Source organism: Pseudorca crassidens, chromosome 9 (genome assembly GCF_039906515.1).
Source record: "Pseudorca crassidens isolate mPseCra1 chromosome 9, mPseCra1.hap1, whole genome shotgun sequence".
In the NCBI taxonomy this organism is placed as follows: Eukaryota; Metazoa; Chordata; class Mammalia; order Artiodactyla; family Delphinidae; genus Pseudorca; species Pseudorca crassidens.
The window spans coordinates 48,024,943-48,045,769 of NC_090304.1; the positions used below are offsets into that span (position 1 = coordinate 48,024,943).

At 42.1% G+C, this 20,827-nt stretch overlaps 1 protein-coding gene and 1 long non-coding RNA gene across 4 annotated transcripts in view; both read right to left on the reverse strand.

The window, feature by feature from the left end:
* SYT9 (synaptotagmin 9) overlaps nucleotides 1-11,167 on the reverse strand; it is a 186,573-nt gene extending 175,406 nt beyond the window's left edge. Inside the window, exon 1 of one of the 3 annotated variants that reach the window (XM_067750057.1) lies at nucleotides 10,739-11,167. In XM_067750057.1, coding sequence (XP_067606158.1) covers nucleotides 10,739-10,896 — 158 coding nt within the window. In that variant the 5' untranslated portion in view covers nucleotides 10,897-11,167. The remainder of the gene's footprint in view (nucleotides 1-10,738) is intronic. The other 2 variants (XM_067750058.1, XM_067750060.1) reach the window with 2 other exon arrangements.
* Nucleotides 11,168-11,747: 580 nt separating this feature from the next.
* The window catches only part of LOC137231293 (uncharacterized), a 92,724-nt gene continuing 83,644 nt past the window's right edge, over nucleotides 11,748-20,827 (reverse strand). Inside the window, exon 3 of the long non-coding RNA XR_010946448.1 lies at nucleotides 11,748-11,824. This is a non-coding gene — a long non-coding RNA (uncharacterized lncRNA). The remainder of the gene's footprint in view (nucleotides 11,825-20,827) is intronic.

Sequence of the window (20,827 nt, forward strand, 5' to 3'; positions counted from 1 at the left end):
TTATGTATTATTTTCCTCACACCAACATATACGTTCTATAAGGGCAAGCTTTTTATGTTCTGTTTGGTTCCCTAGTGTAGATACAATACTGTATCAGGGTACCTAGGTGTGTACAATACCTAGAACAGAGCCTTGTACATGGGAGAGGTTCAATAATGTTTGATGAGTTAGTGAATGGCATTTCTAATCATAACCTCTGCCTCCAGAGTCATCTAATTAGAAGACAAACCTGCTCACCTCAGTTTTCAGCTTAAAACCCTTCAGTGGGTCTGCAGTGCTATAGCTGATGCAAACTGAAATGTCTTCCGCAGCCAGGCATAGCCCCTAAATGTCATAAGAAAAGTTTACGTGTGGGGGGCGGGGCAGGTGGGGCGGATATGAAAAGTGGAAAATGTAAGACCTGCCTAAGGGCATTCAATTCAATTATTTTAAAGAACTGTACCAGCCTCTTAGCAGCCCCTGTATATATTGGGTTGGCCAAAAAGTTCGTTCGGGTTTTTGGTACGATGTTACGGAAAAACCCAAATGAACCTTTTGGCCAACCCAGTAGCGTAGACCACCATCTCCACAGTGTGGCTTGGTAGGCACTACGCAGGCTTGCCATGCTTACGCCCTCCTGGGCCCTATAACATCAGAGAAAACAGGCTGTGCATATCCTCAAACTGAGGGACTGCCATGCAACTGAACACACTGCTTTTTCATTATCAGATAAACAGGCAAGGAAGCAAGATGTCACTGTTGGCATAGTCTGAAATTGTATCTGGAACCCAGATGTTTGAACCAGACGACTACACTTGCTAAAGGCAGTTTTTACAACTCTATGAGGTAACGACACTTGCGTGTCAAGGTGACATGGCTGGGGATCTGAATAGGTAATCTCCTATGCGGTGATTCCAATCTGTCAGGCCCTTCACTCAGTCAGGAAGAACATTATCACCAACTTCAGCTTTTTTCCCATGAGAACCAGGAAGACCTGAGAAGCGAACTCACAGGATTTCCCCCATCCTGGAATCTCCTGGTCTACTTTGCTGAGAATGGATCCTATGGGCTCATCGCAGTAAACTGTACTTCCTTCAAGATTTCTGCAGCAGAGTACTCTAACCCAAGTCCTCCGTGGGACTTTGACAATGGCAAACAAGGACTTCCATGATCTGATGACCAGGGTTCACAAGAGCAGACTCATCTCTCAACATTACCAACACACTCTCCTCCACTTACTACTGCCAAAGATCCATTCTCTCCTGTCCTAGAACGTTTGTAAATTCCGAGAATGTCCTTCCCACCCACACATTCCAGGCAAAGTGCTCTGCCCAAGAATCACCTTCTTCAGAAATTCTCTACAGATCCACTCAAGTCAGCTAATTACTTCTCTCCTCTTTTTCTGAACTGTATTCAGTAATATCTCCCTTCCAATCTTTATTTTATTAATTGCAATTATTGTTTTATCTCAGTTCCACAGGGGCAGTAACCATGTCTAATGTATCTTTTTTGTGTGTGTGTGTGTGGTTTTTTTTTGCGGTATGCGGGCCTCTCACTGTTGTGGCCTCTCCCGTTGCGGAGCACAGGCTCCGGACGCGCAGGCCCAGCGGCCATGGCTCACGGGCCCAGTCGCTCCGCGGCACGTGGGATTTTCCTGGACCAGGGCATGAACCCGTGTCCCCTGCATTGGCAGGCGGACTCCCAACCACTGCGCCACCAGGGAAGCCCTCTAATGTATCTTTGAATCAGTGATGCCTAACCTAGTACCTGGCACTTAAGAGGCACTCAATGGATGTTTTTTGAATTCAAGTTAATTATAATTAGAAGAGTGATCAGATCAGTGTGGCTATAGTAGTAAAGTGCTAAGAAGGGAGGGGAGTTGGAAAGAGGGGGAAAAAAAGGAAAAAGATTCAAGTTATATAACAGCAATTTTTCTTTCATATTTCACATACATAAAGGCAGCATTTTGCCTTGGAAACAATGTTACAATGAATCCCTATTTCTTGACGCACTCCTAACATTATAAAAGGCAGTCCAGTGTAATGGACTGATTATAGTCAGACAACCCGAGTCCACTGACTATACAATGCTCCTTCTCTAAGTTAATCTGACAGAATATTTATGGTCCAACTAATGCAAACTGGTAAGAAATACATTAAGATTCTCAAAAAATAAATTTGTACGTGGTAGAGAATAAACACAAAATTCACATAACAGGAAATATAAGTTGCTTTAAAATATTAAAAACATTCAACACTACAAACAAAAAATCCAAGTTGAAACAACAACCAGGTAGCTACTTAAACCCTGTTACATTAGCAACCTTTTGTTCACATTATACCACCTGATGGTAGTAGACTGACTGTTGGTATGTAGCAGGGCTAACTGGCAGATATACTGGAAAGCAATTGGAACCCACTGGTGATAATTAACTATTAAGAAATTTTCCCAAAAGGGAGTAGGGTACTATAGATGTAAAATATTATTTGTAGTAATAAAAAATCAGATGCTAGAACTACCCCAAAAGAAAGGTTAAGTAAAAAAAGATTTCTCTACCTTCTGGAATATATAGTCATCACAACAATTGCACAATAATGACTGTTCATCATGGAAAATTATAATAATAATAGTAATAATGGCTAGTATTTATTGAGCATTTTCTACGTGCGCAGTACTACGGTAAGTATTTCACATGCGTTATGAGATAAGTACTAATGTAGGGTTGCTAGATTTAACAAATAAAAATATAAGATGCCCAATTCAATTTGAATTTCAGATAAACAATAGATATCTGTTGTTTATCTGAAATTCAAATTGAATTGGGCATCCTGTCTTTTATTTGGGTAATAGCACTCCATTTTATTCATGAGAAAACTAAGACACAGGGATTGAATAACTTTCCAGGGTCATACAGCTAATTAGTGGTGATAAAAAGTTAAGTTTACAAAAAAGTAGAATAGTAAATTTTGTTTATGAATAATTTCAGGCATACCTTGCTTTATTGTGCTTCACAGATATGGCATTTTTTTTTTTTTTTTACAAATTGAAGGTTTGTGGCAACCCTGCATCGAGCAAGTCTATCAGGCCACTTTTCCAACAGCACTTGCTCACTTCATATCTCTGTCATATTTTGGTAATTCTCCCAATATTTCAAACTTTTTCATGATTATTATATTTGTTATGGTGATCAGTAATCTTTGAGGTTACTACTGCAAATAAATTATGACTCGTTGAAATCTCAGATGATGGTTAGTGTTTTTTAGCAATAAAGTATTTTTAAATTACATACTTTTTTTTAAGACATAATGCTGTTGTACACTGAAGAGACCACAGTATGGTGTAAACATAACTTTTATATACACTGGGAAAGCAAAAAATTCATGTGTCTCACTTTACTGTGGCGGTCTGGAATCAAACCTGCAACATCTCCAAGGTATGCCTGCATAAATAGGTGAAACATGCACGTGCCCATGGATCACAGAGGAGGGGAAGCGTGGACAGGTGACACTACTACCACCAAATCCATTTACTGAGCAGTTACTGGAGCACTTACTCTGCACACTGTGCTGCAACAGCCTCCCCCCGTCCCGTTTTACAGATGAATAAAGCGAAGAGTTAAATATTTTGCCCAAGGTCAATAAAGCTAGTAAGGGCAGGATCAGATTCTGACTCCAAAGCTCTTGTTTATTCCACTTTGTCATCTTGATTTCCTGGGTGAGATTTTTTTTTTTTCTTTCGAGTGCAGTTCTATCAGTGTTGGTATAAAAGTTTTGGTGTGATAAAATACATGCACAAGGACACATGAATATTTCAAGAAGATCTGCAAAGCCAAGTTGCTGGGGTTTGCCTTGGTTTAAAGCCATACTTCAAGCCAACCCAGTGCAAAACTTGAAAAGAAAAAGTCGTGGTGAACATTTATGGCTCAAATTGTGATTTCATTTAGAAAGTAATAATACATACTCCATACTTATCTTTTGGAAAGGGAGACTGCTCTCCCACTGATGTCCCCCACTAAGCTCCTCCCTTTCTCTACACACCTGAGCACATGAACTTGTTAGTTCCCTCAAGTAAGTCACTTAGGAAGGGATTATGATTTTTTTTTTTTAAGCCAACCACATGAGAAAGCCCAGGAGCACACACAAACACAAAAGTGCCAGTATGCATTTACAATGAAAGCAATGCCTGTGCTCTATACGTAACAGGGAATTTTAGGATGATTTCCCTTAAGTGTCAGCTTAAGTTTTCCTTGAGAGCTTAGCCCACATCAAGAAGTTTGCTTTTGATTGTTTATTCTGAAAGAGGCAGCTGGCCACAGGGCTGCCTGTGATGCCTTTACCACAATTTGCTTTTGTTTTTCCCTCTTGATAATGACCTCATGACTAAACCACTCACTGGTCCATGTAGAGGAATCCCGTGGAGATGAAAACACACTTGTTTAAATAAAATATTTATGAAGAAGCCCTAAAATGTCACTGAAGTAATGCAAATTAAATCTTCACATATTGTGCATCCAATATGCCACTCATTCCTTAGAAGACTCTCTAGTTCCTGATTGCAATTAACATTAATTTTTAAAAATTAATCCCATTGTGCATAATCACACCAATGTCTATTCATAAAAATCCAGTGTTTTAAGGATGATTTTTCACTTGACTATCTTTGAAAATCTGAATTAAGGTTAAAGTTTAATCTCAATGATTATTTTGGAGATTTTTCCTTAGGAACTGCATTTAATTATTATTTTACATGTACACCTTTTTTTAAGTTATTTCATTCTAAATCAATATAAGGTGACACTAGTGACGGTTCCACATTCTGGCCTTTCAATGAAATACTTTGGACATGATTTTCTCAATTTGTTCTTTTTTTCCCCCAAATTGAGTGGATATAATAGATTCTCATGATATTTTTATAGAGTCCTTCAAATAAAAATTGGGGGTAATATTGTCAAAAGAAAGCTAAGAATCACTTAGTTGATTTGGGTGATGACTGTACAAGCCCCCGACTTGATACCATCTTTCCTAATTTTGCAAAAAAGAAATGTGAGCTGAGCTGAGAAGAGTTAGGTGGGTTCATCCTTCACTTATTGGCCTCAACAGTTGTCTTCCACCTGGTGCACATTACAACCAAGAGAGGAACTTATATAAAAATATACCGATAGCAGGCCCCACCCCCAGCGATTCCAATTTAATTGGTCAGGATAGAGCTCAGCCATTGGTAGTTTCTTGTTTGTTTTATTTTTGTTTGTTTGTTTTTCAGAGCTCCCTAAATGTTTCTAATATGCAACCAAGGTTGAAAACCAGTCTAGAGAAAGCTTCTCCTGACTAGGGTTAACATCTACTTAGAAAGAGGGGTCATCAACAGTGATGTGTCGTAAGGAGGGGTCATCAGTGATGTGTCGTAAGGAGGGGTCATCAGTGATGTGTCGTAAAGAGGGGTCATCAGTGATGTGTCGTAAAGAGGGGTCATCAGTGATGTGTCGTAAAGCTCTATTTGACACCCTGCCCAAGTGAACATCCTCTAGTTCACCAGAAAATGAAGGAAAAAATCCCTAGAAATATAAAGCTGGAATGTCAATGGAAAACCAGTATTCTGAATAAAAGAATTCATGACCAAGATACTGAGCAATGTCCATCGACAGATGAAAGGATAAAGATGTGATATTATATATATATACATATATATAGTGGAATGCCACTCATTCATAAAAAAGAATGAAATAATGCCTTTTGCAGCAACATGGATGGACCTGGAGATTATTATACTAACTGAAGTAAGTCAGAGAGAGAAAGACAAGTATCACATAATATCACTTCTATGTGGGATTTTTTAAAAAGATACAAATGAATTTATTTATGAAACAGAAATAGACTCACAGACACAGACATAGAAAACAAACTTATGGTAACCAAAGAGGGAGGAATAAATTAGGAGTTTGGGATTAACAGATATACACTATTATATATAAAGATAGACAAACACAGGGACCTACTGTATAGCACAGGGAACTATATTCAGTATCTTGTAATAACCTAGAATGGAAAATAATCTGAAAAAGACTATATTGGGGTGTGTGTGTGTGTGTGTGTGTATAAAACTAAATCACTTTGCTGTACACCTAAAACTAACACAACATTGTAAATCAACAATACTTCAATTTTAAAAAGTAAAAATAAAAATATTGAGCAAAACCTGTATAACTGCATAGAATTTAACCTACACTTAGAGATTAAATCCATGATACAAAAACAGAACAGAGAGAGGACATCTAAATGAAAAAAAAATCTAGCAAATTTTCATTGACAACAACTCCTAGATTCTTAGTATATGTGATGTGTTTATCTAGAAGCTACTTTGACTTAGGCTCAACTCTTTTTCTTAAATGGAACCCACGGCCTTGGGCTAGTTTAGCTCTCTGTACTTCAGTTTATTCAGATATACCAATCTCTTTTGGCAATGCTTCTCAAACGTTAATGTGCCCATGAATCACCTGAGGATCCTGTTAAGACACAGATTCACATTGGTAGGTCTGGCACACAGTCGAACACTTGGAGCAGCGAGGTCTTAGAAGACGTTAAGAGGATTAAAGGAAACAACCTACATAAAGTGCTTGGCACAGATGTAGCTGGCACCCTTCAGAAGAAAAGACTTACAAGGAAAATAATAAAACATGGTTGAAACCTAGAAATCATTCGATCCAATCTTCTTTTCTTTTCCAGATGTGGAAACAAAAGGATGAGAAAAGTTACAATCGCTACCCCCTAATAGCCAAATGGAGAAGAGACGAATTCTTTTTTGACTGCAATAAGTATAATCGAGATCAACAAGTAGAAGTTAAATTGAGCTTTTCATTCCACGCAAGGAAAGACCTTTTAATAACTGCTGTCCTACAATCAACTGGCCCTCTTGAGGAGAGAGAGTGAAGTCCCCAGTTACAAAGTATGAGCATTGACCAGTTGATAACGTTAAAGAAGACTCCCATACTTCAGGTCCCTGTTGAACTTAGAGACATCGCACATCTAATATGTACACACACAAAAAAATCTTTAATAAAACAAAAAAATTTTTAATAAAACAAAAACTTCCTTATTTTCCTCCCCACTCCAACTCTGCTCCTCCTTAAGTCTTACCCTATGCAGTAAATGGAGTTGCTTAGGTCAAAAAGCCTTGGGGGGCTTCCCTGGTGGCGCAGTGGTTGAGAGTCCGCCTGCCGATGCAGGGGACACGGGTTCGTGCCCTGGTCCGGGAAGATCCCACATGCCGCGGAGCGGCTGGGCCCGTGAGCCGTGGCCGCTGAGCCTGCGCGCCCAGAGCCTGTGCTCCGCAACGGGAGAGGCCACAACAGTGAGAGGCCCACGTACCGTAAAAAAAAAAAAAAAAAAAAAAGCCTTGGGGTCACCCTTAACTCCTCTTCTCTCACCACTCACCTCCATTCCATCAACAAATCCTAGTGCTGTATCTTCAAACTGATGTCCACTATCCCCTTTGTCTGGGTTACTAGAGTAAACCTGCTAACAAGATTCCCTGTCTTTACTCTTGAACTTCAACAGCATTTTCTCAACACAGCAGCCAGGGAGTTGCCGCTTCTCTGTTAAAACCCTTCTCGTTCAGAGTAAAAACCAAAGTCCTTATAATGGTTTAGAAGGCCATACATGATCTTCCCCCTCCAACCGTTAACCGTATTTCTTGTCATTCTCTATCTTATTCACTCTGCACCAGTCACCCTGGAACTCAACTATTCCTTGCATCACATCAAGGACGCTCCTATCTCCTGACCTTTGCACTTGCTCTTCCCTCTGCTGTGAAGGCTATTCGCTGAGATTCACGAGTTTATGCCGGACATTGCCAATATACGAAACAACACAATGACACCTAACAGAAGGATTCTAATTGCTCTCTATGGAAAAGTGCTCACCCTCAGCTTAAAGATCCACATTTTACTTTCCATAGTTGGTACAGATGAAGGACTGGGTGAGGTATTCCAGTTCCAATTTATGACTTAGCCTCATCAAATTCTCTCTCAATACCAAGTTAGGGAAGACTAAGGACTGTACTCCTACATCAGAGCACTGCAACTACCTGGGCAAAGAATAACCTTTCTGATAGCCCACTGATTTGTGACCCAGGCTTATCCCACCACTGAAAAAAGGAACAAACATCCTAGATGTGGTATCACTCTGCTGTCCACAGGGAATTATATCTGGTTTCTCCTTTCAAAACCAAAGTTCCTCAGTTGAGCTTGAGAAAACCTAGCTACCACTGGGTAGCCAGGGATGAACAATGGGCAGAAAAAGCTGAAACATGGCATTCATGTGGGTTCCTTTACAGAAAAGGAAGTCACGCATTTACAGAGACGACTCTCTAGGGACCCGCATGCTAGGGCTGCTGCTAGGCATGGTTGTGCCGGGTCCCACTACACTGCAGCAGCAGCGCCATTCACAGCTTTGGGCGGTGCAGCTACTCCAACCACTCAGCTTTTAGGGCTCGGAAGTTAAAGGCACTCTTGACTTGGGCAACCAAACAGCTTTACAGGGATGCAGACAAATGCATCTGATGTAAGAGTTAATGTGGGCAAGGAGAGGAAGGAGGGAGATGAAGAGAGATGCTGGCCTGAGTTGCACTGCCCTGGAAGAGAGATGCTGGCCTGAGTCGCACTGCCCTGGAAGAGAGGGCACACTTTGGATGTGGGCTTCAGCCTCAGTTCCTCTGACCTTGCACTCACGGTCCCCCTCCCCACGCCTGCCTCGTGAACAGGCTACTGCCTGACCCAAATCAAAGATCACGAGGGTCATGGGGCCACCTCAAAGCCACTGTGCCCTAGTTTAAGAAAGCAGAGCAGTGCTTTCAGGAACTCAGAGAGCAGCACGGCATACTCTTTATGTGCGGCTATTTCTCAGCCAAGGAATCAGATGTGTCTTTTGTAAGGAGTCTTCTCCGTGATTCTTCCTCAAGGGCTTCCCAGTGCAGGGGCTGAGGAAAACTTTAGAACATGGGATCTAGCTCGAAGATTAAGAGGAGCAGAGGCACAAAATCAGCCAAAAAGATGTGGAGTGTTAAACATGCAACTCGGCGAGAGGCCTCATCCATCTTCTCTTGTAAAGCCAAAGAGGACCGCTCATGTGCAGTAACAGTGGGAACTCCTGGCACAGTCAACAGGCAAAGCAGTGGCACGTTTCGACACTAACACTTCCTTCGGGTGAAGCAAGCTAGATGATTTCTTGTTCCTGCTGCTTAAGGACAGAACTTTCCCCAGTGAGGACACCATTCTGGGCCCCCAGTTCATGAATGAAGTGCTCTTACTCCTGTCTGCAGTCTGTGCAGCACATCAGTCCAGCAAGGAGGCGCACAAAGGCTGGGCATTAAACCTCCGGGGAAATCACTGGAAATCAACAATATTTCTTGACTTAATTCTCCACTTTGAAGTAACACATTAGTGATCATCCCATAAACTTAATTAATGTAACCACAGGCAATGCGGAGCAATAATCTTTCTTTTACCAAAAAAACGCCTTTGAGTAGGGAAAATCTGATATAAACTTTTATTAGATGACTTCTCTTCACCCCACAGACCCATTTTGGATATACTATCAAGGAAATGCTATTGAAGTCAGGCTCAGTGTATACCTCTTTATGAATCAAATAATTCTCTAATTTATCCTTGGGTAAATGAATTTTTATATAATGGATTGGCTTAAAATGAGGTAAATTCATACTGGATACTTTGCACACCAACAGCTCATTTCCAATATTTATACACAGGAATATCAGGGGAAGGGCCCTTTTCTTACCCCAACTTTAACAATCCAACCACAACATGCTTTTTTTTTAGTACTCAGGTTGAGAGACTATTCGAGAAAATGATTCCTCATGGTGAGAAGAATCTCAAGTAAACATTTGGAAGGAATATGTCTTTCAGTAACCAGCAGTGGATGAGAAGACGTGGGAGACCCAGGACCCTCGGGGAAGGCAAACGGCTCCACTAAAACTCCCTCTTCCTATCTTAACTGGTCAAAGGCCAAAATAAATGAACTTTCCAAAGTTAGGAGCTTCGAAACTTTCACTAGGAATAACTGTAGGTGCACAAGCCATGACCCGTGAGCCCATTGACCTTCGTGTGCCCGGTGGCGGAATCTGGTTGAGCCGGGAGCCCAGGCCCAGGCCGCCTCCACGCCGAGAGACCCGGAGGGAACGGGTTCAGGCCCGGCTGTCCAGGACCCGGAGCTCTCAGTCCCCGGCCCAACGTCGGCTCCCGCCCCGCCCTTCTCACCCCAGACCAAGGACAGGAAATGGGCAATCCGGGAAGAGGATGGGGAGCGCCCGGTGGGATTCAACCGCAGCCCGGGGCCGTCCCCAACTCCCAACTTCCCAGAGTTTCCTCTGGCCTCGTCCCCCTTCCCATGGCTCGCGAGAGCGCCGCGGCCTCTCCTCGCCCGGAGCGCAGAGCCCGGGAAGTGGAGCTCGGAGCTCGGGAGCCGCCCCCAGGAGCCCCGGTGACAGAAGCGCAGGTGACGGGCGTGGTGCCTCCAACCCCGCGCCAGCCCACCCGGTCCCGGCCTCCATGCAGCAGCCTCCACCGGGGTCCCTGCCCGGGTTCACCATCAGGCCACCGTGCGCTAGTTCCTGGTGCCCTCCCCTAGCTCGGTGGTCACCCGCCCTCCTCCCTCCAGTCCGTGTCGTTCTCCTGCCTCAGGGCCCGGTGCGGCCCCAACTCCCAGCCCGGGGCCCTCCGGTCGCGCCCGGCAGCGGCGGCGACACTCACCTGGGTCTCGGAGCCGGGGTCTGGCGCGGTCCCGCAGGTGGTAGATGAAATCCTGGCAGCTGTCGTGCTCCAGGGCCCCGCGGGCACAGAGCTCGGCCAGCAGCTGCAGCGCCTGGTGACAGAGCGCGTCCCTGGCCCCGGGCATCGCCCCCCCGCATCCTCGGACCGAGCCCGGCAGGCGGGCGCGGGAGACAACCCTCCGCCTGCCAGCTCAGAGCCGTCGCCTCCGGGCCGTCCGCGCTCGCCGCCAGGGACCCGCCGAGAAACGGCCCGAGCCCAAGCCCCAGCCCCAGCCGGCCCGGCCTCCCACCGGTTGCATGCAGCTCTTGGCCAGCCGGTCAGTCGGGCTTTCTTTCTCTCCCGCCCTGCCCCTCCGTCCCTCCCCCGGCAAGGAGGAGAGGCGGCGCCGCACAGCCCAACGCGCCTCTCTCCTAGCGCTCCGCCCGCCCCTCGTGGCCGCCGCGGGGCGGGGCGGGTCAGGGGTGCGCGCCAAGGGGTAGGATCCCGGCGGCCCCTGCCTGAGCGCCGGCGGGGGAAGGGGGGCGCTCGCGGGCTCCTAGAGGAGCGCGGGACTCGGTTCGGGACCTCGTGCTCAGGGCGACCACGCCCAGGTTTGGAGCGTGTGTGCGGGTGCGCGCCCTGTCCCGATGCAAACCCATACCCTCTCCCACCGCCCCTCGCCGCGGGAGTCCAAAACATGTTCTTGGGTGCGTTGAGCGAAACGTGCAGTCTGAACCACACCCGCCAGATCTGGAGAACCGAGTCCCGGCTTTGAACTTGAAAAGCGCAGTCTGGGCATAAGCCATGGGCCTAAAGATGCTACACGCCCAAATGCGGGGTCTGGGGCTGAGATTCTCCAACAAAGGAAACATTTCTCAACCGCAGGGCCTTTTCGACCACCTTGGTGATTTGGAAAAGGTGGAGACTCTCAGATCAGAACTAAGGTCAAATAAATGGCTCCTGAGAAAGACGCTGGGACTTACCTGGAGCTTCGTAGACCCTGGCTGGTCTTCTAAGCAACTGATTGGAAACCTGAGGATGGCCAGTTGATTCTCCAGCATCCACCAAGGAAGAGTAGCACAGAATCTGGAATGTTTGGAAGGGAACATAGGGCATCTCTCATACACCCACCTCTTCAGCCTTTCAGGCAATAAGCGTAGAGATAACCAGGAAATACTGAACTCGTGTGTGTGTGTGTGTGTGTGTGTGTGTGTGTGTGTGTGCGCGCGCGCGCGCGCGCGCGCACTGTGCCACAGATCTTTTAGCTATATAATCTCATTTAATTCCCTCGATAGCCCAGCAAGGTCTGTATAACTATTATGCTCATTTTACCAATGACAAACCTGAGACTCAGGAAAGTAGCACCTGTCCAAGTTCATAGGTGGGGAGGCAGGGAACCTTGACTTTTTTTTTTTTTTTTTGCCTTTACTTAACACTATTGTCCTGCTCTAAAACAGAGTAGAATCTGTACAACTGACACTTTTAGCCGTAAGGCTGTGCTGTTGCTAGGGATATCTCATAGCAAATCATATTGTACAGAAAGGTAGTTCAGAATGCCAAAGAGTGTTCACCCAACAGACAAGCTTTAGAATACTGCTGTACACGGCGCTGGGGCCTCAAGGACCTTACATTAGAATAGCAGAGAAAATGCAGAATTGTAAAGGTAAAGCTAACTTCAGAGAGTTGTGAAAAGGCAAGTAGGCTCTCTGCCCTAGGAAAACTAGGAGGAAAATAAATTCACTGAGAGAGAGAGAGCCTTCGGAGGAGGTAGAGCAGAAGCTGGTCTTTTTGTTTTAAAACATCTTTATTGGAGTATAATTGCTTTACAATGTTCTGTTAGTTTCTGCTGTATAACAAAGTGAATCAGCTCTGTGTATACATATATCCCCATATCTCCCCTCCCTCTTGCGTCTCCCTCCCACCCTCCCTATCCCACTGCTCTAGGTGGTCACAAAGCACCGAGCTGAGCTGCTCTGTGCCATGCAGCTGAGAAGCTGGTCTTTGAAAGGGGGGAACTCTTAGAGAAGTGGGGGAGAGAGTGTGGATGCTATAGGGCTGGTGGAATAATGGTGAGGAGGAGCAAATTTGAAAACCATTTCAGGTGTGAATTGACAAGACTGCAGCTAATGGAATGAGAAAGAATGAAAGCCACAGAAGTTCCAAAAACTGACCTGGCTTATACGTGGTGAGCCCCTGATGACACTTAGAATTGCAAGCCCAGAGTTTTAGGACAGTTTTATTTTATTTAGGAGAGTTTTATTTTAACCAACAAAATGTGTGGAAGTGATATTCCAGTATGAGAATGGTGATTGGCACGGACGTAGGAAAAGGAATCCTGGCGCACTGTTGGTGGGAATGTAAATTGAGGCAGCAACTATGGAACTATGGCTGTTCCTCAAAAAATTAGAAATAGAACTGCCGTATGATCCAGCTATCCCACTTCTGGGTATTTATCTGAAGGAAATGAAATCACTAACTTGAAGAAATATCTTCACCCCCATGTCCATTGCAGCATATTCAAAATAGCCAAGACATGGAAACAAACTAGGTGTCCATGAATGGATGAATGGATAGAGAAAATATTGTATATATATATATATATATACACACACACACTCATACACAATGGCATATTATTCAACCTTAAAAAGAAGAAAATCCTTCTTGATTTTCTATGTTTCTACGATCTTCATAGAAACAGTAGAATGATGGTTGCTAGGGGTTAGGGATGGGTAAAATGGGGATATGTAGGTCAAAGGGTACAAATTCTGTTATAAAGATCCAATGTACACATGTTGACTGTACTGAGAGTAACTCTTAAACACTCTCACCACAAAAAAATAAAGTTTAATAAAAAGTTAAAAGGTGATGGATGTGTTAACTTGATCTTAACCTTGGTAATCATTTCAAGATGCATATGTATATCAAATCATCATGTACACTTTAAATATATACAATTTTATCTTTATTCCTCCATAAAGCTGGAAAAATAGAAGTCCCATAAGTCTTTCATGCCATTCTTAGACCATATTGTCACTCCTACTCCCAAGACCTAGATTCTGTACTTGGGAAGTGGTTTGGGATTCCTAATGGCAGAACTTCCTATTAATTGGCACTTTGTTTGATTCAGTTCCTTGCCAGGTAGTTGCCTTTAGCAAAAGAAAATAAGATTCAACTGGCATGACTTATTCTTAGTAAGCCCATGCTCTCTCCCAGCAATTACTCCCGTGAAATACTCACAAACCTCCTGCTTAATTATCCCAGACAGGGATTCATCCTCACACTTGCTCCAGAGCCTGAAGTATAATTCACTTGGACCAAGAGACAAACTGGGTTCGTGTTCCATAATAACCGCTCTCTCATCTTGGGCATCTGTCTCCTGTGAGCTTGGTCCTTCCCTGTTTGTAGTAAGCTTTTCCTGAGAGATGAAATGAAAGCAAATTTGGATTGTGTAACTCCACGTTGTCCACGTATCTGCTATCATTGCACCAAGAAGCGGGTGGTTCTGCTTTCTCTTTATTCTTCCTTCCTAGGCTGTGTGGGTTCCTTCCCAGTTTTATGGTTGCCAATTACAAAGTTCTAATTCCAATTTCTTTGACTTTAAAGAAAGTAGAGATTTATTAGCTTTACTGTTTAACAGATACACCATAAAAGGATATACTGAATGGAACAGAAGGTGATGATCCGGGTCAGAGGACCTGGCACTCCTCTGCTTCTTAGTAGATACTCACGGTTCTCCATTTGTTCATCTTTTCAGAACGAGGCCAGAGGACAGAGCAGAGGTCAGATTTGCACTGACTGAGAGAAACTTGGACCTCAGGACCTTCCCTCACCAAATAACTTTTTAAAAAATACATTTTGCATCCCTGGAGCTGCCTTTCAAAGTGGGTGATGTCGTTCACCCTGGACAGGTCTGGGAAACAGCTGGAGTCTCTCTGGATGCTGGAAAGAGAGAAGATGATGGAGTCCAAAATTGGCTAGACTGTGTCACAGGGGTCATGGAATGTCCAACTAGCTAAAGAAGTGCCAGAAGAAAAGATTCCAAATAACCCACACCTTTCCTTATCTTCCACAGCAAGCTTCCCTCCCTCCTCAGTGCTGAAAATGGATGAAGAGCAGGTTGACCTGCACTCAGGTGCCTGTTTATTAAGAGAAGAGGTGGACGTGAATGTTTATGGGTAACCATATTAAGCTATTAAGCACTTAGAGTTTCAACAATCCCTTTCATTATCTTTGCTTAGCAACAAATAGCTTTGACAATAATCTCTGTGTATACACACACACAGAAACACAGAGACAGAGAAGCATCCATTGTATTGCCTCTAGCCTTATTCAGAAGATCATAAGAAGACCGCATGTTATTCTCAGCCCTCACTCTGTCCAAAGAGCCAGGCTTCAGGTTATTGGCTAAAGTGTTTAGTACTAAATCACATTTAATTAACCAGTCAATTCATCAAATGTCCTTTTTTTTTTTTCAAATGTCTATTGAGGGATCACTTAATGCAAGAGTTTTTTTGATACAACTTCTGGGTTGAATATTATATTTCCATATTGAAGCTTTCTTCTTCTATCTTGCATTCGTTATTCAAAACTTCACCCTTTTAGTACTGCTTATACTTTGAGTTATCCCCATTGCAAATTTTCTTGACTTTTCTCTCCCACCTCTAACCTATCTGCTCCTAATTTTCTTCTTCTCATTTTCTTTCCATAAATCCACTCTGCAAAGCTTTTATCAGGAGAAGTAGACTTTGGAATTCTACAGGTCTGTTTGAACGTTATCATGATAATTATCATATTCCTATTATTTTTACTATAGTTTTTTGAGTTCATGCTATGTGCCAAACACTCTTAAAAATGCTCTAAACAGAGAATGGACTTGAGGATATGGGGAGGGGGAAGGGTAAGCTGTGACAAAGTGAGAGAGAGGCATGGACATATATACACTACCAAACGTAAGGTAGATAGCTAGTGGGAAGCAGCCGCATAGCACAGGGAGATCAGCTCCGTGCTTTGTGACCACCTAGAGGGGTGGGATAGGTAGGGTGGGAGCGAGGGAGCCGCAAGAGGGAAGAGATATGGGGATATATGTATATGTATAGCTGATTCACTTTGTTATAAAGCAGAAACTAACACACCATTGTAAAGCAATTATACTCCAATAAAGATGTAAAACAAAACAAAACAAAACAAAACAAAAATGCTCTAAACAGATTAGCTCATATAATCTACATAACAACCCTATGAGGAGAGTACTGTTATTAACTATCGCCGCTTTTCAACTGAGGTAGCATAAGCACAAAAATAAAGTAGTCTTCCTAAGGTCACACAGGTAATCAGTGGTAGTGATGGGCCATGTCACTCCTGAGCCCTGCCCACAACATTGCCCTCCTCTGCAGGTGGTTTCAGTGGGTCCAGGTGAGAGTACAGAGTCCACGTGCAGAAGCTGAATGGCCCAAGTCGCTGAAAGACCAGCACTGGCACTGTGCTTTCACCAAATCTGGTGGCTGCAATCAGATCTACACCTTGATTTTGTTTCCTGCATATGAGGATGGGTAGGTCTGATCAATCTATATTACATCCCATGTGGTCTTTCCAGACTGCCCATTTATAGCCAACATTTCTTGAGTACTTGCTCTGCACTACATAGTGTCTGCTGTGCTTTATATGTTTCTTTTAACTGAATCAACCATTTGAAATAGATATTGTTATTATCATCCTGACTTTTAGATGGGAACACAAACTCTGAGGCCTAAGTCACCTGATCAAGGTCACAGAGCTAGCAAATGATGGAATCAAGATTCAAATCCACATTATGGAGACTCCAAAAACTGAAATTTCATTATCACACAATATGCCTACCCATGAATTTCATATCAGAATTGCATGGCAGGATTTTTCAAGTTTTATATACATTCTTACAGCCGCTTATGATCCCCCTGGATGGCTGCAGGAAAACCAAATTCACACTCTAAAATGAATTATATAAGTTTACTAAATTTGAAGAGATTATAGTCGAAAACTTCCCTAACATGGGAAAGGAAATAGCCACACAAGTCCAGGAGGCACAGAGAGTCCCATACAGGATAAACCCAAGGAGAAACACGCCAAGACACATAGTAATCAAATTGGCAAAAATTAAAGACAAAGAAAAAGTATTGAAAGCAGCAAGGGAAAAACAACAAATAACATACAAGGGAACTCCCATAAGGTTAACAGCTGATTTCTCAGCAGAAACTCTACAAGCCAGAAGGGAGTGGCATGATATACTTAAAGTGATGAAAGGGAAGAATCTACAACCAAGATTACTCTACCCGGCAAGGATCTCATTCAGATTCGATGGAGAAATCAAAAGCTTTACAGACAAGCAAAAGCTAAGAGAATTCAGCACCACCAAACCAGCTCTACAACAAATGCTAAAGGAACTTCTCTAAGTGGGAAACACAAGAGAAGAAAAGGACCTACAAAAACAAACCCAAAACAATTAAGAAAATGGTCATAGGAACATACACATCGATAATTACCTTAAACGTGAATGGATTAAATGCTCCAACCAAAAAACACAGGCTTGCTGAATGGATACAAAAACAAGACCCATATATATGCTGTCCACAAGTGAGGGGACGGAAAAAGATATTCCATGCAAATGGAAATCAAAAGAAAGCTGGAGTAGCAATACTCATATCAGATAAAATAGACTTTAAAATAAAGAATGTTACAAGAGACAAAGAAGGACACTACATAATGATCAAGGGATCAATCCAAGAAGAAGATATAACAATTATAAATATATATGCACCCAACATAGGAGCACCTCAATACATAAGGCAACTGCTAACAGCTGTAAAAGAGGAAATCAACAGTAACACAATAATAGTGGGGGACTTTATCACCTCACTTATAAAAAGGGACAGGTCAACCAAAATGAAAATAAATAAGGAAACAGAAGCTTTAAATGACACAATAGACCAGATAGATTTAATTGATACTTATAGGACATTCCATCCAAAAAAAGTAGATTACACTTTCTTCTCAACTGCAACAGAACATTCTCCAGGATAGATCACATCTTGGGTCACAAATCAAGCCTCAGTTAATTTAAGAAAATTGAAATCATATCCAGCATCTTTTCTGACCACAATGCTAGGAGATTAGAAATGAATTACAGGGAAAAAAACCTAAAAAACAAAAACACATGGAGGCTAAACAATACATTACTAAATAACCAAGAGATCACTGAAGAAATCAAAGAGGAAATCAAAAAATACCAAGAGACAAATGACAATGAAAACAAGACGATCCAAAACCTATGGGATGCAGCAAAAGCAGTTCTAAGAGGGAATTTTATAGGAATAAAATCCTACCTCAAGAAACAAGAAAAATCTCAAATAAACAATCTAACCTTACACCTAAAGGAAGTAGAGAAAAAAGAACAAACAAAACCCAAAGTTAGCAGAAGGAAAGAAATCATAAAAATCAGAGCAGAAATAAATGAAATAGAAACAAAGAAAACAATAGCAAAGATCAATAAAACTAAAAGCTGGTTCTTTGAGAAGATAAACAAAATTGATAAACCATTAGCCAGACTCACCAAGAAAAAGAGGGAGAGGACTCAAATCAATAAAATTAGAAGCGAAAAAGGAGAAGTTACAATAGACACCGCAGAAACACAAAGCATCCTAAGAGACTACTACAAGCAACTCTATGCCAATAAAATGGACAACCTGGAAGAAATGGACAAATTCTTGGAAAGGGATAACCTTCCAGACTGAACCAGGAAGAAATAGAAAATATGAACAGACCAATCACAAGTAATGAAATTAAAACTGGATTAAAAATCTTCCAACAAACAAAAGTCCAGGACCAGATGGCTTCACAGGTGAATTCTATCAAACATTTAGAGAAGAGCTAACACCCATCCTTCTCAAACCCTTCCAAGAAATTGCAGAGGAAGGAACACTCCCAAACTCATTCTATGAGGCCACCATCACCCTGATACCAAAACCAGACAAAGATACTAAAAAAAAAAGAAAATTATAGACCAATATCACTGATCAATATAGATGCAAAAATCCTCGACAAAATACTAGCAAACAGAATGCAACAACACATTAAAAGGATCATACACCATGATCAAGTGGGGTTTATCCCAGGGATGCAAGGATTCTTCAATATAAGTAAATCAATCAATGTGATACACCATATTAACAAATTGAAGAATAAAAACCATATGATCGTCTCAACAGATGCAGAAAAAGCTTCTGACAAAATTCAACACCCATTTATGATAAAAACTCTCCAGAAAGTGGGCATAGAGGGCACCTACCTCAACATAATAAGGGCCATATACGACAAACCCACAGCAAACATCATTCTCAATGGTGAAAAACTGAAAGCATTTCCTCTAAGATCAGAAACAAGACAAGGATGTCCACTCTCATCACTATTATTCAACATACTTTTGGAAGTCCTAGCCACAGCAGTCAGAGAAGAAAAACAAATAAAAGGAATACAAATTGGAAAAGAAGAAGTAAAACTGTCACTGTCTGCAGATGACATGATATTATACACAGAGAATCCTACAGATGCCACCAGAAAACTACTGGAGCTAATCAATGAATTTGGTAAAGTTGCAGGATACAAAGTTAATGCACAGAAATCTCTTGCATTCCTATACACTAATTATGAAAAATCTGAAAGTGAAATTAAGGAAACACTCCCATTTACCATTGCAACAAAAGGAATAAAATACCTAGGAATAAACCTACCTAGGGAGAAAAAAGACCTGTATGCAGATAACTATAAGACACTGATGAAAGAAATTAAAGATGATACAGATGGAGAGATATACTATGTTCTTGCATTGGAAGAATCAATACTGTGAAAATGAGTATACTACCCAAAGCAATCTACAGATTCAATGCAATCCCTAACAAACTACCAATGGCATTTTTCACAGAACTAGAACAAAAAATCTTAAAATTTGTATGGAGACACAAAAGACCCCGAATAGCCAAAGCAGTCTTGAGGGAAAAAAACAGAGCTGGAGGAATCAGACTCCCTGACTTCAGACTACTACAAAGCTACATTAATCAAGACAGTATGGTACTGGCACAAAAACAGAAACACAGATCAATGGAACAAGATAGAAAGCCCAGAGATAAACCCATGCACCTATGGTCAACTAATCTATGACAAAAGAGGCAAGGATATACAATGGAGAAAAGACAGTCTCTTCAATAAGTGGTGCTGGGAAAACTGGACAGGTACATGTAAAAGAATGAAATTAGAACACTCCCTAACACCATACACAAAAATAAACTCAAAATGGGTTCAAGACGTGAATGTAAGACTGGACAGTATAAAACTCTTAGAGGAAAACATAGGAAAAACACTCTTTGACATAAATCACAGCAAGATCTTTTTTGATCCACTTCCTAGAGTAATGGAAATAAAAACAAAAATAAACAAATGGAACCTAATGAAACTTAAAAGCTTTTGCACAGCAAAGGAAACCATAAACAAGACGAAAAGACAACCCTCAGAATGGGAGAAGATATTTGCAAATGAATCAACGGACAAAGGATTAATCTCCAAAATATATAAACAGCTCATGCAGCTCAATATTAAAGAAACAAACAACCCAATCCAAAGATGGGCAGAAGACCTAAATAGACATTTCTCCAAAGAAGCCATACAGATGGCCAAGAAGCACATGAAAAGCTGCTCAACATCACTAATTATTAGAGAAATGCAAATCAAAACTACAATGAGGTGTCACCTCACACCAATTAGAATGGGCATCATCAGAAAATCTACAAACAACAAATGCTGGAGAGGGTGTGGAGAAAAGGGAACCCTCTTGCACTGCTGGTGGGAATGTAAATTGATACAGCCACTATGGAGAACAGTATGGAGGTTCCTTAAAAAACTAAAAATAGAATTACCATATGATCCAGCAATCCCACTACTGGGCATATACCCAGAGAAAAGCATAATTCAGAGACGCATGCATCCCAATGTTCATTGCAGCACTATTTACAATAGCCAGGTCATGGAAGCATCCTAAATGCACATCAACAGATGAACGGA